Here is a 20633-nt window from a genome sequence, read left to right as displayed (position 1 = left end):
AACGTCTGACTTGCTTAGATTCATTTTATATTTGAGTACACATCAAAAACAATTCTGCTCATTTCAGCTATTATAGCCAACCTTTTAGTGAGTTTTCAACACCTAATAAAACAGCTTCCTCCTAAAATGACATGGAAAATAATTGGAGTAAGTATGAAACTGTTCTGTAAGTCATAAATTGGTCAGGTGTGATTTTTGACCTCTGCTTTCACACAAACTCTTCAAATCCTGACATTTTTGTAGGGATTTTTGAGCACGACTCTGATCTTTACTTTTTTCCACAAACTTTCAAGTTTATAGAAAACAGTCTGGTCGTTCTAGCGGTTTTCTGTAAAATCTGTAAAGATATGTGTGGGGTTTTTTGGGACTACCGTCTAACTTGGAAATCCACACCTGCTTCATCTTTAGATTTTTATCAAGAATATCATTTGTCATTTCATGATCGTTATTTCAGCGTTAACCTCACTTGATCAGACATTTCCCTAGTACTAAACTGGCCTTTCTAAATGTTCTGCAGCAAACTTTAAAACGGCTTCAGTGTAATATTTCTTCTGCAATGGATTCTTGTGCAGTGAGTTTGCTTTTCGATATGTGCATATGGCAAAAAGAAAGTTTTCCAAGTACTGATGGTCTACAACTGTTCTAGACTTCCTATGCCTTTTTGCACCTTTTCAACAAGTGTTATTCAGTCATGTTTTTTACCCATAACTTCTTTTATTACTTTTAGATTTTTTTTCCATTTTTGCTTGTGTTGTTGCCAATACAGAGTGCATTTTATTCCATTTCTCCCATTAGTTATATTTAAACTTAGGAAACATTGACGTGTTTAATAATTTATTTATATTTTGCCTGCTGGATTGTTTCGGATCTCTGACCAGTCCAGCCCGTTTGCACCTTAGCCCAGATAAGATGGTTCTGATGTTGCCTGGTACAGAAGCGGCATAATACAAGGAATGTATCAGCGGTAGCCATGTCTGTGTGGGACGGGTCTTGAAGCACAGATATGGTCAGCTTGACTTTTGAATTTGGCACAAATACTTGAATCGGCTTTGTTTCTCCTCTTTAGATTTATCTTATTCCTGCTGTCAATACTTGGTGCTTCTACTGCACTTTTCTCTTCGACTCAACTTTCCATTACAATGTGTTGATACAGCACTCCTTGTTTGCAGTCTTTGCTAGACTGTAAGCCACAACATTTGTGTTGGAAATAATCTTTCATGCGCTATTTATATCAAAATAGACTCAAAATATATCTGTAATGAACCTATATCCGAGTTTCACTTTTTGACCTGAATTAATGAAATACACTTTTCACTGATATTCTAATTTATTGAGAATAAAATTTATTTTTTGTTTTCATTTTATTTTTTTTATTTACTTTTTGGTGGGCTCCTTTACTTGTACAGTGCATTCAAATTAATGATAAGATGCAGGCCTATTAAAATTTTGAAGCACTTTTTGTGTGTGTGTGTGTGTGTGTGTGTATTTCTCTTAAGCTTGTAAACAAAAATAACACTGCAGGAGTTGATCTAAATCACAACAGCAAGATATACAGAGTAGAGTAATTGCTCAATATGAATGCGAATGAACGGGCGGAGCTGCATTTGGTTGTCTCTCCATGAATCCCCTCCTCCATCCGAACACGCTGTTACAGAGCAAGTACTACCTAAACATCACAAGGTTCCTAACAGCCTTTACGGAGATTTTTAATACTTTGAAGAAGAGCTTGTCGCGGCACTTTTTGTGGAATCTACAGCCCTCTGGAGTCTCATATGTTCAAGCTGTTCCTTGCAGGCTGACGGGGATTTGGCACTACTACAGTGTAAATAAATCTACTTCTATTCCCTGTTAAATGATTTTTTTTTTTTAAGTTGTGCGCTTAACTTAAAGATGTGAAATGTTTTCATACAGGTTAAATTAAGTTGTTTTTTTTTCTAGAGTTGACAGTAGTCTTAAAGCACATGCTTGTGTCTTTAGTTTTATTTCAGATTTTAACTTTTTTTTTTCTGACGTTCGACGAGAGAGGGATTTCCAAGGAGTTACATAATGTACTAATTCCTCAAACACGGCTTGCGTTCACACTTACTGTTGCATTTTCCACAAACAGAATGCCTATATTATTTGGAGACTACGGGGAGCTACAGTAGAGGCGCGGTGACGTTTACATCATAGGAATTGTGAGATTTAAATAGGGCTGCGACTGTGCTGCGTTTCTTAAAACTGATCCGAGTGCTGGTGTGTGGAGAGGTTTGAACCCAGATGATCTGAACGGGGGTGGGCTATGAATGCGGTCTGCAGAGTGAGAGCAACATGTGGTCTGTCTCAGTAGACATCGCGAAGCATGGATTTGGTCCGTCACCATTAAGTAAATGCATAAAGAAATACGCCTTTGTTTAGCTTCTAAGCCGTTCGCACAAACTTAAATTGAACCAGTTCTTTTTATTTAGTTTCAATTTAATCAGGTTAGGCTATCACAAACTTCGACAAATCTTTAAAATCCACCTCCCGGACTAAATAAGTTTATTTTAGCTATATTTTTAAACATCATATTGGCTTATCCTATGTAAATATGCAATGTGGAACAGAAGTACTCTGTCATGTCAAATTAGTTATATATATTTTACATAAAGTAAGTCATCAGATATAAATTGTTTTATTCTAGAAACTGGTGCTCTGTAGGCAGTAATGTCACTGATGTACAGTAATAACGCGTTGCTATTTCAAATCCAGTAGGCAGACTACAGTTACTTATCGAAATCACTGCGCCTTACTATTTTCTTTTGTGATTTAATTTTATTTCCTGGGGAGAGACCGCCGTTTCTATGCGACAATATCAGCAGCGACAGAGACATAAACAATGGAGGGAGATGCGCCTTTTGTTGGTGGAAAAACAGGAACTATTTTGAGTTTCGCTCCCCAAGTCCGATTATTATAAGCAGCTTTGGGCTTCTTTTTTTTCTGAAGTCGATTGCAGATTTAATTAGTCGCGGGTTGCGCTTTTTGGGCTTGGAAATAAGCAGACATAAACCCCAGAATTCGTCTGTCATCCAGTTCGTTTTAGTCAGACTCATGATCCGTCCCGCTGTGTCTTTGTTAATGTCAAGTTAATAAATCCTTTTTTATAGTTTTCCAGACAATACAGGACCACACAACAACACGCACGAATTACTAAAGTTTGTTTGTACTGTTGTAACCATTAAACTATCTCCCCTTCAGTTCAATAAATGGTGACACATTGTTGATATTACTTTTATAAAATAACTTGTAATTAAGTATTGGCAAAGCCCAATGTAATTTTCACAGGTGGCAGAGCGTTGTTGTTAGCAGCTGCTGAAAGTAACTAAAAAAGTTATGTTTAATGTAACGTAGTTACTTTCCAAATAAAGTAATCAGTAATCTAACTAAGTTACTTTTTCAAGGAGTAATCAGTAATGCAATTAAAGTTACTTTTTCAAAGTAATTATGCCATCACTGTCTGTATATGTCTCAGATAGCATTAGACTGTTGTACGGCTGATGGAAGACAGCCATACAACCTTCTCCTGTCTTCTGATAGAAGACAGGAGAAGTTGACCACGTGCTCTCTTCAAGAAAAGTGCATCCTTTTAAAGAATGGTTGGGTGAGTTCTGACCTTTCAGATCCCAAAAGCAACAGTTCAGGTCAGCTTCACTCAGTCTAACTTTAGCGGCTCTCAAAGTAGGTCAGTAGTGGGCAAAGTTGCAGACCACACTTATGCAGGGAGCTCCAGTGTGAGTCTGCGGAAGCTTTCCAGGTTCAGTGAAATTCAGAGCTTCATGTGTCATCTCTGCTGCACTGGTCCAGTGTGAGCTTGTTAATACCAGCGTAAACTGGATGTTGTGTCACCGGCGTATGTTGTGCATTGGTTCTGTTGAGTCACTGCAATGTAAACAGATAGAAATTCGGAGAAAGAACGTTACTTTCAGTGAACCAAGACGTCCTCTGCCGTGTTTGTCTGTGTCGTACATATGCAATCTAAAGTTATGCTAACTCACAACATTTATGTGTCGATGACGCTGTCTCCTCTCACAACAAATATTGTATCCACTCTTCTCGGTGATACTGCCTTTTGTTGAATGCAGTAACATTCTGTCTATTTCTGCTATATCTGTTGGTGATGTGAATAGTGGTAAAAGTCAAGCTTTTGTTTCCTAAAAACATACGATTATTCTGAAACAGTGTGGTTTTTAATCTAGCCAGACAAAGGGATCTTGTCTGTCCTTTTTTCTTTTGACTATAAAGCATTCTGCTGTATGTTTAATACTTGGCAGTCAGCAAATTGAATGGCCTGTGGGGTTATGGTATGTTTTTACTTAGCAAAGATATTCCAAGAATATACTGTATGTGTACTGCTGAGACAAATCCCCGTCATTGTGGTTACTCCTGTTGAGTGTCATTGGTCCTGCATTGCTCATAGATTTCATCAATGGAGGTGGTGCAACTAATGACATTGTTTTAAATCACTGACATTAAAATTACTGTTTTAGACCAGTTATGATTACCAAAATTATTCCAGTTTCATAAATGACATAAAAATATAGACTCTTAATCATTTTTTAATTGAAACTCAAGCGCTTGGACATGCTACTTAGAAAGTAGCATTGGAAAGTAGCCATGACATAGCATTTTGCAGTGTGGATCTGTGCTAAATGCAGGGTGAACTTTAATTGGTTCCTAGTGATCACACCCCTTCTTCTGATCAACTACTCCCTCCCCCTGATGGGCATTGCTTCCACTTTTCTGACATCTGATTAATAGTTTTCAAAGTATTTTTTGATACATTCAGTAGGTTCGGTGAATGCATCTGTGTGGACAAGAGGCCATGCATCACAAAGCAAGATTGTAGTTGTCACAGTAATTCCTGCTCTTGGAAATTGTCATATTTATGAGCGCTCTCCGCAAACGTAAGCATTTTATTGTTCAGAGTGGGTGGGCGTGGCATTTAAGCTTGTGTGTTAAGAGTTATATATTACAAAACTTGCAAAAAGAAACGAAACAGAACACTTCTGCCAAATGTAGAAAAGTTGATGGTGTGACTGCAACTTTTTGACCGTGCATGCTCGTGCTCAACTTCAGGCTGCTTGGAATAGCCAAGCCATGTGATTCTTCCATATTCTATTTTAGAATCCTACCCATCTAACGGCTTGCGCTTCTGACAGCAGTGGAAAGAAAAGTTAGCAAATATGCTTTCAAGTCCCACACCTGTCAAGATTAATTTAAAATCTTCCACATAGATCAACATTTAATGTGAAGCTGCCGCTGCTCTCCGGTAAGTTCAAAACTTTGCTTTCGATTTTTACCACAATCCATACCCAGTGATTATCTTTCATCATTTTTATTTGTTTTGATGGGTTATGATTCCCTCTGTCTAATACATCATATTTTTGCCTTGTCATTTGCACTGACAAAATCCCTAACGTGTGTACTCAAGTCCGCATGGGGTCACTTTGTTCATAAAAGTTACTTTGACTTAGCTGTGTTTGTGCATGTGGCCGTGTACGTTGTCTCAGGACAAGCTCTACAACTTCCTCTGTTTTCCTCAGAAACATTTAAATGTCAGCTGCATTTAGTAAACGTTTAAGGTTCACAATCATGCAGTGTAACTTGCTGGGTTGGTGTTTCTACGCTACACAGTCCTTAAAAAGTTCCTTTTCCAAACAGATAGAGTATTATGACCGCATTTTGCAAATCAACCAGTCAACTGTTGCTTATTTTGAGACTGTGTAGGGATTCATTTGCCTAATGGAAGAGAACCTGCATTCTTTTTAAATTACTAAACATTTCTCATGAGCATCCAGTTTATTAACTGTAACACCATGTGAGCATCAATGAACTGCAAAATACATCTACAATTTGAAAGTAGTGATGTTAATGACCTCTAAAATGGCTTTGTAATCATTGGTTGGCTCTGATATGGGCAATATGATTATGGGTAAGCACAGCCTGAGGGGTGGGATGACCGTTTGACAAGGGAAAAAGTTAGCATTAACAACTTGTTTGTTTTCTGTGTTTTGTATAGAGAGTACTTCCTCACTATGTGTGACTAATGATGGTGGTGCTGGTATCTAATTTACAGCATAGACCTTTGAAATTATAGAAGTTGTCTGTGGAAAATATTACCACTGGGAAGATGTTATTTTAAAGTTTTTGTCGACTGCCACAAACTTTAATCACGGCTTCATCATCAATCTATTGCCATAAACATGTTACGGTTTAAATTATGACGTACTTGTCTTCAGTGACTTACCAACTTTTGTCCTCTGTGAAGAGATATTTTGCCTTCTGAAGATCTAATTTCCATTTCTAACAAAAATAATTTTTTAACACAAAACCTCACCCCATTTTTCCTTATGTGTGTTGAATTGCAAAGCCGGAAAATTGAGTTTGAATGTTTCCAGGAAGGAAAAAGGAAAGGGTACATTGTGTACATGGTAATCTTTCTGGGTTTATGTCATCACATCAGAGTCTCCTGACAAGGTGCCATTATGTTGACATGAGTCACAGTGTCACAGCGTCACTCACTCTACTCCATTTTCACTGAGATGTGCCAGTCTTTTCACCAAACTGTTGGACCTTAACCTGCGTTGCTTGACATTGCCCACATTGAACCAATATTTTTTATGTGTTCCATTCTTTTACTTAAGTTTTTTTTTTTTAAAGGTTCCCCCCTTTAATAAAAGCAAGTATAGAATCTTATATTAATAGGGTTGTTGGTACATAGGAAACCTTTATGGATGTAGAGGTATGACACTTGGTCATGTAATGCAGAGATTTGTCTGTTGAACACTATGTTAAGGTGCATTCCCTTGTTCTTTGTGAGTTGTGTTTACATAACATATCAGCAATATATCCAATAGCAAGGTTTTCCCAAAGACATCACTCTGTTCCACTAACTGTTTCTTTGCTTTACAGCCACACGTAGTGGATTTCCGTTATGTAACCTCCCACCAAACCACATTGTCCTCCCAACAGTTTTGTTGACTTTTTTGTCAAAACTGTAATACTTCAGCAACTTCAGTCTGCATTTATTGGCAGGATTTAGAGTGCACTTCCTACATATTCACTCAGTTATACTCCAGTCAGAACATTATCTTTTATCCTCTTTTCCCCCTTAGGGTGTGTGCAGGCTCCCCTTTTCCACCCAGTGACCTCTGAAGCAATCTCCCCTCCTGGGGCCAGTCTGCAAACCATGGTGCTGGAGAAACTTCTGCGTTTTGGAAAGCAGTTGCTGAGGGTGAAGGTGGTAAACTCAAATTCCGAGGACTCCCGTCTGTCTCGATGTCTCAACACCTTCGACCTGGTAGCCCTGGGTGTGGGAAGCACGCTGGGTGCTGGTGTTTACGTGCTCGCTGGTGCTGTAGCACGGGACAATTCAGGTAAGTCCATCAGCCTTGTTGATGTAAAAGTTTTACCTTTTGGAGAACATAGTTCCATATTTTTGATTGTATCATATCTTTCTAGGTCCTGCCATCGTCCTGTCTTTCTTGATAGCTGCCTCAGCCTCGGTGTTGGCAGGTCTTTGCTATGCTGAGTTTGGAGCCCGTGTCCCGAAGACGGGCTCTGCTTATCTTTACTCATATGTGACGGTCGGAGAACTCTGGGCTTTCATTACTGGATGGAACCTCATTCTCTCTTACATTATTGGTAAATCAGCATAATTTCCACTATGAGCGTCGTTTCAGGGTTCGGTCACAAGACATTTTAGGTCATTTTATTTAATCTCAATGGCAACGATTGTTGCTAGGCATTTTTTATGACTTCTGGAAGCTCTAGAACAATTGTTTTGACTTTTGACAGCTACTTGAAGTTTTAAAATAAAATAACAGTGTATCTACTCTAAGCAATATCAATTTCATGTATCTAGTGTGAAAGGTCACATGACCAGACTTCTTTACTTCCTGTAAATGTCAGTCACAAACCTGTACAAGAGGAAGTCAGTAAACTATTTAAATAAACATATATAAATAAAATATTTTGAACATATGTTCTTTCAAGTGTCTTCTATTGATACGGTATGTATATTTATATATGTATATATATATATATATATATATATATATATATATATATATATATATATATATATATATATATATATATATATATATATATATATATATGTGTGATTTTTTTGATCATAAGAACAGCGAACGTAAGCATTGCAACTGCTAGCATAATAAATAGACAGCACTATGCTATGTGTGCTGTTTATTCTATATGCCTTGCTGTTCCCACACAGCTTAAAACCATTAAATATTTGAAACCTTCTAGACCTGACGCAACCTCAAATTGATCTCTTCTACATCCCACAGTCGAAACCCTCCCCTAATTCACCCGTCCAAAAAGGCGATCCATTCCACAAAATGTGGCCTACGCACTGAATGAACGCTACAAGATGACGCCACGCCTGAAACTAGTCTAGGAGTTCAGTGCCAAGGTGTAGTTCTTGCTCTGGTAGAACAGGGAGAATTTCCTACCAGATGCAGATCTGTTTATGCTAACATTTTCACCTGACTTTACCCCTTTGATGAAATGACCAAATGAGGTCAAAGGTCACTCAGCACATTGAGACTCTGACACCTGCAGGATGTGGCATTGAATATTTATGTATCTAAAGTATTTCTGGACACTCTTGTAACCATTCTTTGCTAAAATAGGTTATGCATGTCATGATTTTTCTTGTTTTCTTATATGTGTAAAAAGAAAATAAGATTTGTGTAATTCAGACTATGCAGTTTCCCACCGGCAACAATTGTTGCCGAGTATAAAACCTACATTTTCACTAACCTAACCAACATATAATGTAATAATTCATAAATATCATGTGTCAGGGAGGTTCAAAGATTGAAATGCATGCACTTACTTTGCAGGAAAAAAATTGGGATTAAACGGGTTTGTTAAGGGGAGAACAACTGATTTGAGAACAAAGACTGAACTTTTTGTGCTCCAGGTACCTCGAGTGTTGCCCGGGCATGGAGCGCCACCTTTGATGAGTTGGTAGGCAAACGCATTGAGGAGTTCTGCAGAGAACACATGTCTATGAATGCACCAGGTGTGCTGGCAGAATACCCTGACATGTTTGCAGTTCTCATCATATTTATTCTTACAGGTAGGAACATCTATCTGTCTGCTTCTTCTTTTGTCTCAACACTTACTGACTATGTTATCATGTAGGTCTTGATTGTGTAAGGCTGGACAACCACGTTGCTGTATAACGTTTCCCTTGGATTAACATGGACGTTTTGGTTTCATAATGACATAACATTACACCGCTGCTGCAGATTTGTCAGCTGCAAATCCTCCGACCATAGAGTCCAGTGTACTCATTGAATTTTTCTAGAAACCAGTTTGAGGTGACGTGAGATTTGAGATCATTTTGAGATTTACCAGCCCAGATAATGTTTTTCAGTCAGTCCAATTATGGGGGGCCTGTCCATATCATAGTCTCATCTTCCTGTTTTCGTTGACAGGAGTGGCCACTGATTAGGTTTTCTGCTGCTATAGACCATCCGTTTAAAGATGAGCTGTGTTGTGAATTCATTGATGATGTCCAGCAGTCTTTAGTTGTAACAAGTGCTTATTAGAGCAACTGGGACCTTTCTTCCATCTCTAAACAATCTGCCTATTCAATCTGCCCTCAACACAGTTTAGTCCACACAACTGCATGCTCTGAATTATGTCTAGATTATTCAGTGTAAACCTGCAAGATGATAATTCCAGTAAATTAGTTGTTTTTGAGTTCCATGCCAGTATCCATGCCACTTCCAAAGCAACTTTAATCCCTTTTCTGTCCCTTTCTGATGTTCAGCTTCAACTTTAGCAAGTAATCTTCACCACTTCTAGTTGGCTGCATGTATTGAGTTTTTGTCATTTGATTGGTTGACAAGCAAATTTCTATATAAATTTAAATTTGTATTGAAATACATATATGTGTGATATACATTTAAAATTTCTTTCTCCATTTAATTTTCTTTTTGTTTTCATTTGCAAGGTCTTTTGGCGTTTGGAGTGAAGGAGTCAGCGATGGTGAATAAGGTGTTTACATGTGTCAATGTTTTAGTCTTATTATTCATGGTGATCTCTGGGCTGGTCAAAGGCACTTTGAAGAACTGGCAGATTGTTCCAGAGGAGATCCTACATGTCAATCATACAAATAGCTCAAGCCAAAAGTAAGAACATGACTACAAACTACCTTCATGTGTCCAACATGTTTTAGAGGTTTTATCCTTAAAAATATGTATATTTTTGTGCTTTTGGTATGCAGTTTGACTGCCATCCTGCCATCCAAGGAGCGCATAGGACAGGGTGGCTTCATGCCATTTGGCTTCCAAGGAGTACTTTCAGGAGCTGCTACATGTTTCTATGCCTTTGTAGGCTTTGACTGCATCGCCACCACCGGTCAGTGATAGATGGAACACTTTCAAAGTACTTTCTCTGCTTTTTGTGATCCTTCCTTTTTAAAATGTGTCTCTAAGTGTTTTTCAGTGAATATTTTATCAACAAATTACACAGATCAGACAGAACATTATGATCACCCGTCTAATTGTGAGTTAATAGTTAATAGCCTATAGATGTGGAGCCCAGTGGACTCCTGAGGCAGTGCTGCGGGATCTGGCACCAAGATGTTGGCAGCAGAAAATCAGCAACATTTACTTCGCCTGTCAGTGGTCATGTTATGCCGTATCAGTTTACTTTAAAACTGTTTACTTTACATTATGCTTTATTGTCCTTTTAGAGATAGTGATTTAAGTAGAGTAATTAAAATGGTGTTTCTTGGAGAAAAGAAATACCTTCAAGCCACCCAACAAAGTCTTTCCTTCAACTCATAACTTCAAAGTCTTTGCATATTATCCTTAAAGTCTACTTTGACATGTTGGTGAGAACTTTCTTTCGAATCAGAATATCTTTGCTCTCAATTAACTTTCTGCAATAGATCTGCTCCCATCTTACCTGCCTTTCATTCTCTGACTGAGTTTCATTTATAGGCTGGAGTTGGGGTTCAGGGCATGAAACAGAATCTGGAGTTGGAACATTATTGGTTGATAGCTTTACATAAGAGAAGCCCGGGAGAGAGAGAAGCTGCACTTTTAATGCATTTGGCCCACTTCTGTACATGGCAGGATGCCAAAAGCTGTGACGCAAAAAGGGGAGAGATTCAGTTTAAGATGTTGTCCAGACTTTTTCTAAAGGCCTCAACTTTACATATGTGAATAGATCTTTGTGTTTCTGCATTATGTTTGTGGTTTGCTGTAATGGATCCAAGGCTTCGATGCTAGGGTGAAAGGAAGGTTTGCACTAGCTAACATGCTCTCTGATATAATAGTTCTTTTTTCCCCCAAAGTTTTTTGGCTTATATGGACAAAACCCTTGAATTATTGCTGAAGTTTAGAAGCACGTCTATTGCACATGTTATAAGAAAGTTATTGTTTTTGTAGTGTCATAAATGCATTATGATGTACAATGTCTTGATCAGTAGTGATGCATTTTGTGGCATATACTTTACATCTCAGTCTCTCAGTCTTTGTGATCCAGTCTCACTGCAAAACATTAAACTGAGTCTTTGCGCAAATGATTCCCCAGTTGCTTTTAAATTTTAGTATTATAATCCCTTAGTAAATATAACCTGCTTGTTTATTTTTTACAAACACTTGCTTCCAGTATGTCTGAAATACATCTGTTTTACAGTTTTCCACTGGACTCCTGCCAACACAAAAATATCTTGCCAACAGTGGCGCAACAGCCGTTGGATGGGTTTCAGGCTCAACTACTCTGAGTTGCAAATTCAGAGTAGTTTTATTACATTTATTTCTAAACATGCTGTTTTATTGCATAAAAATACATTGGTCTCGTTCATAATGTTTGAAGGTGACATAAGTGTATCATTTTACAAAATACTAATTTTGCCATTTCCAAGCCCTTTTTGTTTGGGCAAATCTCATTTCACTATGGTGAAGGTGAAGCTGCACAAAGTTCTACTCTAAAACATTTGATCTGATGCTGTAACCCACTTTTAAACCAACAACATTGAGTCTGTTTTAATGTGTTCAAGTTGCCTTAGAATACTCTTTTCTGAATTTATCATTAATTATATATATTACAATCTGTTTTTTTTGTTTGCTTTTTCCATTTCCTTAACCATTCTTTTCTCTAGGCCAGTAGTAGTGGCCGCCACAGAGTTTGAAGATAAACTGAAGTGTGTTTATTATTTCTGCAAACTTCAGGCGAGGAGGTGAAGAACCCCCAAAGAGCCATTCCTATTGGGATCGTGTCCTCACTGCTGATTTGTTTCGTTGCTTACTTTGGTGTTTCCGCCGCCCTCACCCTCATGATGCCATACTATCTTCTGGACAGCAACAGCCCTCTGCCTGTAGCTTTTAAATATGTAGGCTGGGGAGGAGCCAAATATGCTGTCGCTGTAGGCTCTCTTTGTGCTCTGTCCACCAGGTAAGAACTTCACACCATGACAACTTTTCCACATGTCTGTGCCATGTTTTCACTTGAGCCTTTTTCAAATATGCACCTTAGATCATTTTCTCCAGATATATCCTAAAGTAAATATCTACAATCTAAGCTGGAGAGTTAACATGTCAATGTAAGATTGGATCTTTTTATGTATAGTTAATATGACAACAACTCCTTCAATTGCTATTTTCTATTTGTTATAAGGAAAATAATTTCACAGGATTATTGCATGCTTCATCTTGAATTTTTCTAAATCAGATATTGCAAACGTTTCTAGACCCAGTCATGTCAGACTAAGTGCTGATAAGCCATTCTGTAAAGAATACAGTCTTTTGAACACCAACGCTCACGTGTGATAAAGGCAACAGACGTGCATGTGCAGGCATATATAAACACGCTTGTGTGTGTTTGTACGTGTGCTGTGGGTATATTTAGCTTTAAACGGAATTTGATTCCTTATCTAAAAATAAAAGCTCCACTGACCAATAATGTGTAACATAAGTGTAAGTGCCTGATTATGTAACAAGGACTTATTAAGCAGCAGTTTTTCTTATGTTGTTTCAATTGTTAATTATTTTTATATGATTAATGCGAATGGCATATATCATTTATACTCTTACAATGAAGTGTGTAGCAAATTTCACTGAAGGTATTTCTATATTTTTTTTATTAAACGACTGTGTATTTAACATTTTCCTGCATGTGTCTGCATTGATACTCAGAGCACAAGATATTACAGTGCTGTTAAAAAAATTTTGAGCAACCTCAGTTTTTGTCTCTCTCTCTTTTGAAGAGTCAGACATTTTTGTAATATTTTAGAGTGGTGTCAAGCAAGTTGTTGTGAATTTTGTCATTTTATTATTTATTTATTGGACAATAGCTGTTTTATTCCACCTTTTTGTCTATTGCTTGCAACTCTGATCTATAAGCAGTAATGCATAAAAATGTAACTAACACATAATTGTAAGACTGACTAAAATAGCTGTAGCTAATTTCTTAGTAAAGATAACTTTCTTTCTGTACTATGCTCAGTTACTGCAGAATCTATAAATATAAAAAAAAATTGGGGATCAAAGGTCAATAGCATGAAAGTCTGGCACTTTGGAAGCACAACATTAAAAAGTTAGAGGTCTCAGAACTTTTTGACAGCACTGTATGTACGTTGTTCCTTATTCTGCTACATTCACACTGTTCTGTGTTTCTTTGATGCTTGAGTTGTTGTCTCTGTTCATGTATGTCTTATATCATTCTCTTGGATGTAAGTGAAGTGTGGATACTATATATCCTGGTCTCCCCCCTATGGCAGCCTGCTGGGTGCAATGTTTCCTATGCCTCGTGTTTTGTGGTCGATGGCTGACGATGGGCTGCTTTTCAAGTTCATGGCTGAGATCAGCCCCCGCACCAAAACCCCACTAACTGCAACCTTTGCCTCTGGCACAGGGGCAGGTGAGACACTAACATGCATGTATTTAATGTTGCATCCTGTAGCCTCTTTCCATGCTTAAGGACTGAGTTGTGCTGGGTTTGATGTTCCAGACGGTCAGCTGGAGATGTTAACACCTGGCAGAAATCAGCTCCCTGATCATTGAAGGGTCTTGTTAACTGTTTTATAGCCAGGGTTCTGTTTCCTTTTCTTGAAAGGCCTTGCTTAGTGGTGGAGCTTGATAGAAACAAAATTGTCAAATGCACAGGGAGACATTGGAAGATGGGCTGGGAGGGTTTGGGTAGATAAACCCCTACAGTACCTTGATGCTACACTGAGAAACACAAACCTTGAAATTTTAAGACATTATGTTTTTGCAAACTGTGAGCATTTCTGTGCAGCTTTGTTTAAAATAAAATATGCCTTTTCTTGCCTTGGGTGTTATCCAAGCAAGAACTGCCACTGGTGTAGCTTATTGTAGTCCAACTGTGTTATTCGTCCTGTCAGTACTAATATCAGTCTATCACAGATTATATTCCACTATCTTTCAGTTTTGAAACTTTGTTATATTTTGAACCTGCATCTTGTAAAAACAAATCCACCAAGCAAAGCTGCATGTGTCACAAATACAATACACAAATACAATTTGCAATGAAGAATAATAGCATGTGGAGCATTGCATGATTACATGGCGTCATTCAAAGAACTTATGACAAACAGCATCATGTCCCCTTGCGCTATAACGACTCCAGCCTGCTACCCTGTTGCGCATTTTTCTGCCTCACATTTCCAGTCCATCCAGTGGTGGCTTCTTTTTCTTTCCAAGCTGGTATTTTCTTTTCTTTCCCTATATTTCCCTCCACTTACCAACAGCTATCTCCCAAATCTTATGTTTCCGTCCTCGCTCTACCCCAGTCTTTTGGGTTCCATGTTCCCCCTACCCCGTATCATCTTTGCCATGGCACGAGATGGCCTTCTCTTCTCCTTTTTGGCCCATGTCAGCGAAAGGAAGGCCCCCGTAAACTCCACCGTTGCGGCTGGGGTCATGTCTGGTAAGAGGAGCAGGAAATGCAAACCAGGAAGGAAGGAAAGAGTCAGTCATGAATACTGCAAAGGAACGATAGGGGAAATATGAACAGAGGTCTAAAAGAGAGCAAAGTTTAGATGATTAAGTTTACTGAGAGCAGTTAGCAATAGCATCTATGGATCCAAATGGCACCAAAGAAAGATCAGATTAAGGGTTTTATATGATTTAAGAAATAAAATAAGGAAGAATTTAAAAGTAAAAAAAAATGTGACATTCACAGTGCAACAGTTTAATACATTATACCACCATGATGCTCTTCTTCTAGAGTTATAATTAATTTTTAGCCATATTGTCAGTGGATTAAAAATAAACTTTGATTCACCGAATGACACTTTATGACAACAGTCATAAATATTCATGAAGACTTACTCACGTTCATGACAGCTGTTTATGACAGCGTCATGACAGTCTTATTCACAACCCGTCAAATAAAGTGTTACCAAAACTTCTTACATGAATGAAAGACAAGTTTTTTTGGACTGTGTTTTATATAACAGTTCCTCATAAATGACATTGGTAAACAGACCCTTTTAAAACATGGCTTAATAAGATTAATAAGATTAGTTCTCTGACTGTTTTTTGTCAGGGCAGAAACAGATTTGTTTGGTTTAAATGTCTTTGGAAATACATTTAACCAAAGACCTTAAGATAATAGATCTTAACATGATTGTGAAAGTTCTTTTAACCATTATCCTGTGCATTATGTATGACAGTTGAAACACTTCCCTGATAGATAGTGTATCAATCATTTCTGAGACATGTATGCACAGAAAATCGTCAGACAGAATTAGATTATGAAAGAAATAACAGAATGGAATTTTATTAGATTTGATGAACATGAATGTTAAAATATCTAAGCTCTTTTTCAATTTTGCTCTTTAAAGAATATATATATCTTCAAGCTTCAACCATTCTTACAGGAGCCCTCTGTTGCTTTTTTTTTTTTTTTTTTTACACATTTTTAGCAATCATGGCGTTTCTGTTTGACCTGAAGGACCTGGTGGACCTCATGTCAATAGGAACGCTGTTGGCCTATACGTTAGTGGCCGCCTGTGTGCTGGTGCTAAGGTCAGTTTGGACTGTTTTATTCAAAAATTCTAGGTGGAAACCAAAGGAAAATTTACTTAGTTGACTCTTAATGGATCATAAAAGTCTCACTGGAACAAAATAAAACACATGTAAAATTGGAGTTTCGATCTCCATCGTATATCTAGTCACACAAGTCTTTTTCTTTTACTTTGTGTTACAAAAAAAAAAAAAATACTGATGGAGTTGCAAAATTGCTTATTCTTAAAATAAAAAAAAAAACACATATACGTTGGGGGTAATTTATGACATTAGTTACCAAATTAGCCGGAGTAAATGTGTTTCAATATTTACTTCATTAACATTTGCGTATTATAGAACCAAATCTGTGTGCTCAAATTTTTTAATTCTAAATTTAAATGTCCTGGGTTTTATTTTTGTAACTTTCACTATAGAAATGTTTTATCCAAACATGCAGTCTTATTTATGCATTCTTTCAACTTTGATTGGATTTTTTAACCCATCAAAGTGTTGTGTTGTTCTCTGTGAAAATGTTCTGACACTAAACGTTTGACTCACTTTTCATAAGTTTCATACTCTGTAGTTGAGCTGTCACAAACTGAAGTAACTTGTTGCAAAGTTGGCTACAGCTCCCATTTTAATTGACATTGCTTTTACAAAGTGTCACTCTGCTGCTTTACATTTGCTCACATTTGGTTTACATTGTAACAATTGGAACAACAGCAGTGAATATGTGGTGTTTATATTTTCGATTGATCTAATTGAGAAATGTTCTAATGTTTGTTTTGGTTTTGGGTTTTTTTTTTTAGATACCAGCCAGAGATCCACAGCCCAGTGTACCAGATAGCCAATACCCATGATGAGGCAGACTCCAGTGATGGGATCAGTATGGGCATTCTTCCTGGTGTGGAGGAGAGATTCAGTTTCCAGACTCTTCTGTTTCCAAACCACCCAGAGCCGTCCGCACTGTCAGGCTTCACTGTTAACATCTGTACCTCTGCCATAGGTATGTCTTCATGCAAGATGAAGCAGAAAAATAATTAGTCTTAAGAGCAAAAGGGTCAATTTTCTTATTACTTACTCAATTAATTATTTTAGGAAATGATTAATTAATTATGAAGTAGTCTCTTTAGAATAGCAACCAGATCTGTCGTTACTAGTCACATTTGGCTGAAGAAAAAGTAAACAGAGCACATTGTATTTCTTGGCTTTTATACCTCCAAAAGAGCCAGTTTTGTATTTGAATACGTGGGATAAACAGACAGAAGTCCTTATTTAACATAAAGTCAGCTGATTTATTGTACATTAAATAGAGCTGCGAAGTCCACAATTAAATGATGTCTGAATTTACAAACTCTCTCTCGTGTGTTTCTGCAGGAATGTTGATCCTGGCCTTCAGTATATTGGCCGTGCAGGGAGGCCTCACTTCATGGAACATGGTAGCCCTGAGTGTGATCTTCATGGTGTGTCTCGTTCTGGTTTTCATCATCTGGAGGCAGCCAGAGAGTCAAACCAAACTCTCCTTCAAGGTTAGGCTTGAAGACCTTATCAGAACTATGGCATGCTAATTCAATTCAACATCCAGCTCCGTCCTGCTAATCTTTGGCTACGATGGACAAAAAGTGTGCAAAACCTTAAAATAAATTCCTTGTTTATTTTAGATGCAAATAACATAGTAAAAAAAAAAATCTTGCTTTTAACTTGAGTACATTTATTCAGTGACGTAAAGCCTAATCCTTACTTCTGAAATTGCTTTATACTAAAGCAGATGTACTGCATTTGTAATCAACCTTAGAAATTTCCGTAAAATTTGACATGTATTCTTTTTTTTCATTTCATCGGTGTCTGCAAAACTTAATTAGCAGTTCATATTGACACATGAAAAGATATAGCGGTCCATTTTTCATAAATACAATGAAAAATGGGTAAAACAGGAAAAAAAAGGACATCATGCAGAGGCCATGTTTTCATAGCCACTCTTCAAAAAACACATAAACTTGTCTGTCATGCATGTGGCTCTTTGTAAGTCAAAAAATGAATGCAAGAAAACACATGGTCTTCTAAACATCCTCACGTCTACGTTCAGAGCAATAATTAAAATATCCAAACAGGCAATAATAACACTGCTCAAAGTGATATAGTAGAGACAATATATTGTTTATATATTATGCTGTCCTTGGGACGGTGGTTAAAGAAGTATATTAAAATATCTCCAAAACGTTCTTTTAGAGAATTGTCACCAAGCTTCCAAAATGCATTTGTTTTAAACGTTTTCAAATACATTTTCCAGGGTGTTTGTGTGTGGTAATACAGTCCTGTTTCCCAGGTTCCCCTGCTGCCTTTCATTCCAGTCATAAGCATTTTTGTCAATGTCTACCTGATGATGCAACTGGACAGAGGAACATGGGTCAGGTTTTCCATCTGGATGGCTATAGGTACTCATACATCTTTCGTTATTATGCATTATCTTTATGCTGAACATTAGAAAATTCTTTTCTTTGCAAAGCTGATTGGAACTTTGCGCAGTGTAATGTGATATCACAGTTACAGGTAGGTACTGTTAAAAGTCAATTCTTTAACAATGTCTTAATAGAAATATCTATCAAGAAGGACTGCAAAACTCAAACTAGGAAGACTTGATCACACGTCATTTACATCAAAACACACTCTGTCTACAACCTAGTTAAGACTTTTCCAGATTTTTCCTCATGAGAGTAAATGATGCAAGAAATATTTTGTCTTTTTCCTTCTTTGCAGGTTTAGTCATCTACTTCTGTTATGGCATTCGTCACAGCTCTGAGGCGACCTCCGCTCGCCTGTCTCTGGTAACAGAGATGAATGGTTTTAATCTGGATCATGAATTGGAAGCCATGTCAATAGAGAAAGAAGCTTTTCTCAATGACGGCCTTGATGTCAGGGAAGAAAACGACAGAGGGTTATAGAAGGGACTATAACACACAGCTCCTTGTCCACCTGCCCTGACACCAGGCTGTCATTGTAGAAGGGTTTTTGACAGTCCACTTCTTCACCTCTCCTTTTGGGGGAAAGCTATGCTACAAAAATGTAAACTGTGACACCCCGTCTAGGTCCTGATCACATTACAGCCAAGTGGTGATGAATCCCTTGCAGAAAATCCAACTGAAGCACTCAGTGGAGTCAGTATTTTTGCATGGCCTCGAGATTCAGCTGTTCGTTACTGCCTGACTGTCTGTGGGAGAAGGGCTTTCATTAGAGACATTAACGTTTAATGGAAGTTGAGAGGTAGAGTGCGGCCATGTCAAGTTCCTCTACATGTTGAGTTGGAGTGTTTATAGGTTAAATTGCTAGCAGTAAGACTATGGGGTGGTTGATGCTGCCAGAACATTTTCTAAAAATAGATTGATTTTTTATTTTTTACATATTAAAACATAATGTCTACATAAATCTGAAGAACATACAACCATCTCAGTACTTTATAAAATGTGTTACCACAGTGTGCTTTGTTTGAAACTGGTCAGTGGATCTTCAATGATGTAACCTTCAGGGAAAACGATGACTTAAAGTGGCCAGCAGCATTATTTACTTACCTAAAAATGTCCATAGGAACATAGTAAAAAAAAAATTGATTTTGAGAAGTTATTTCAGTAGAAAGGGAAATTCTTAAAACACTTATTTCAAGCTGACCCGCCATTGTCCTCTCTTTTTTCCTGAAATTGATTGAAAAGAGTTCACATTTCCTGTCTACATTTTACCCGTAAAAGATAATCAACATCAGTTGGGTGTATATTTTGATAAGTCATAATAACTTTTTCCTCTACACTTATATTACTAGTTGTCCTCATAACAACATCTTCTCATCTTTAAATTTGTCACCACATTTTTCATGTAAATTATAAAATTTTGTCTTTGAAATTTTAACAAAAATTTGCTCAGGAGACGGGTCAATCATTCTATATAAGAGTGTTTATGTACAAAAAGTTGGTTTTAATGTGAAGACTTTACTAACCACAAATTGAGACCTTTAGTCTCTATGATCTTGTACCTTGGTGAAAGATTAAGCATATTTCTTAACATGCTTCCATTATGTTACCCCAAACCTTTGAGGCGTTTAATTTTGTTACACTGATTCCTCAGTCTGTTAGTAGTGTCCGTTTTGAATTTTGTCCTATTCATATTAATTATATTCAACTCTTTAAGGGATTGGTCCTCTGATTTCTTCTCATCGCACTGCTTGTTGAATGTTACTGAATGTGTTTGGGAGAAAGGGGGGGAAAGTCCCTTTCAAGTATAGACATATTTTTTGCAATAAATATTTCTTGAACACAATTTCAAAGAATCTTCGCTCTATATCTTTTCCAAAGTTTCACTAAACTCTGAGCAAAGGTACATCTATTACAGGTTTTAGATGAACTTCATGGACTTCCACATTCCCTGCCATTATGGCCAATTCCTACAATTAAACTCTGAGGCAAAATTGCATTTACTTCACATTGGAAACAATTGCTAAAACAATTGAAGCGCAACAATTTAAACTGGTGCAACATATTCCAAAACAATGTAGCAGCAGCATGTCTATTGTTTATAGAATTAAAAATTGATTAACAATACACTTTGCAT

At 37.3% G+C, this 20633-nt stretch overlaps 1 protein-coding gene across 5 annotated transcripts; it reads left to right on the top strand.

Moving 5' to 3' along the window:
• The first annotated feature begins 1611 nt into the window (after nucleotides 1–1611).
• slc7a1a (solute carrier family 7 member 1a) lies at nucleotides 1612–20342 on the top strand. 5 transcript variants are annotated; one of them, XM_044139740.1, is made up of 14 exons: nucleotides 4587–4922; nucleotides 5143–5287; nucleotides 7134–7394; nucleotides 7480–7662; nucleotides 8969–9127; nucleotides 10010–10187; nucleotides 10283–10416; nucleotides 12240–12462; nucleotides 13787–13926; nucleotides 15956–16058; nucleotides 16847–17043; nucleotides 17415–17566; nucleotides 18364–18472; nucleotides 18795–20342. In XM_044139740.1, the coding sequence occupies exons 3-14, from the start codon at nucleotides 7208–7210 to the stop codon at nucleotides 18977–18979; spliced, it is 1950 nt and encodes a 649-aa protein (XP_043995675.1). In that variant the 5' UTR covers nucleotides 4587–4922; nucleotides 5143–5287; nucleotides 7134–7207; the 3' UTR covers nucleotides 18980–20342. The 5 variants fall into 5 exon arrangements, with proteins under 5 accessions (XP_043995674.1, XP_043995671.1, XP_043995675.1 ...); XM_044139739.1 differs by lacking the exons at nucleotides 4587–4922; nucleotides 5143–5287 and adding an exon at nucleotides 1612–1822; XM_044139736.1 differs by lacking the exon at nucleotides 5143–5287 and having other exon boundaries at nucleotides 4585–4922.
• The last annotated feature ends 291 nt before the right edge of the window (nucleotides 20343–20633 follow it).

The sequence above is a fragment of the Gambusia affinis genome, linkage group LG15 (assembly GCF_019740435.1).
Source record: "Gambusia affinis linkage group LG15, SWU_Gaff_1.0, whole genome shotgun sequence".
Taxonomy (NCBI): domain Eukaryota; kingdom Metazoa; phylum Chordata; class Actinopteri; order Cyprinodontiformes; family Poeciliidae; genus Gambusia; species Gambusia affinis.
This window is presented reverse-complemented; position numbering and strand designations above follow the sequence as displayed.

Coding starts and splice junctions, on each gene's coding strand:
- slc7a1a (XM_044139736.1), top strand. Junction 7,395..7,479: donor TGTAGCACGGGACAATTCAG/GTAAGTCCATCA, acceptor ATATCTTTCTAG/GTCCTGCCATCGTCCTGTCT. Junction 18,473..18,794: donor TTCCATCTGGATGGCTATAG/GTACTCATACAT, acceptor CCTTCTTTGCAG/GTTTAGTCATCTACTTCTGT.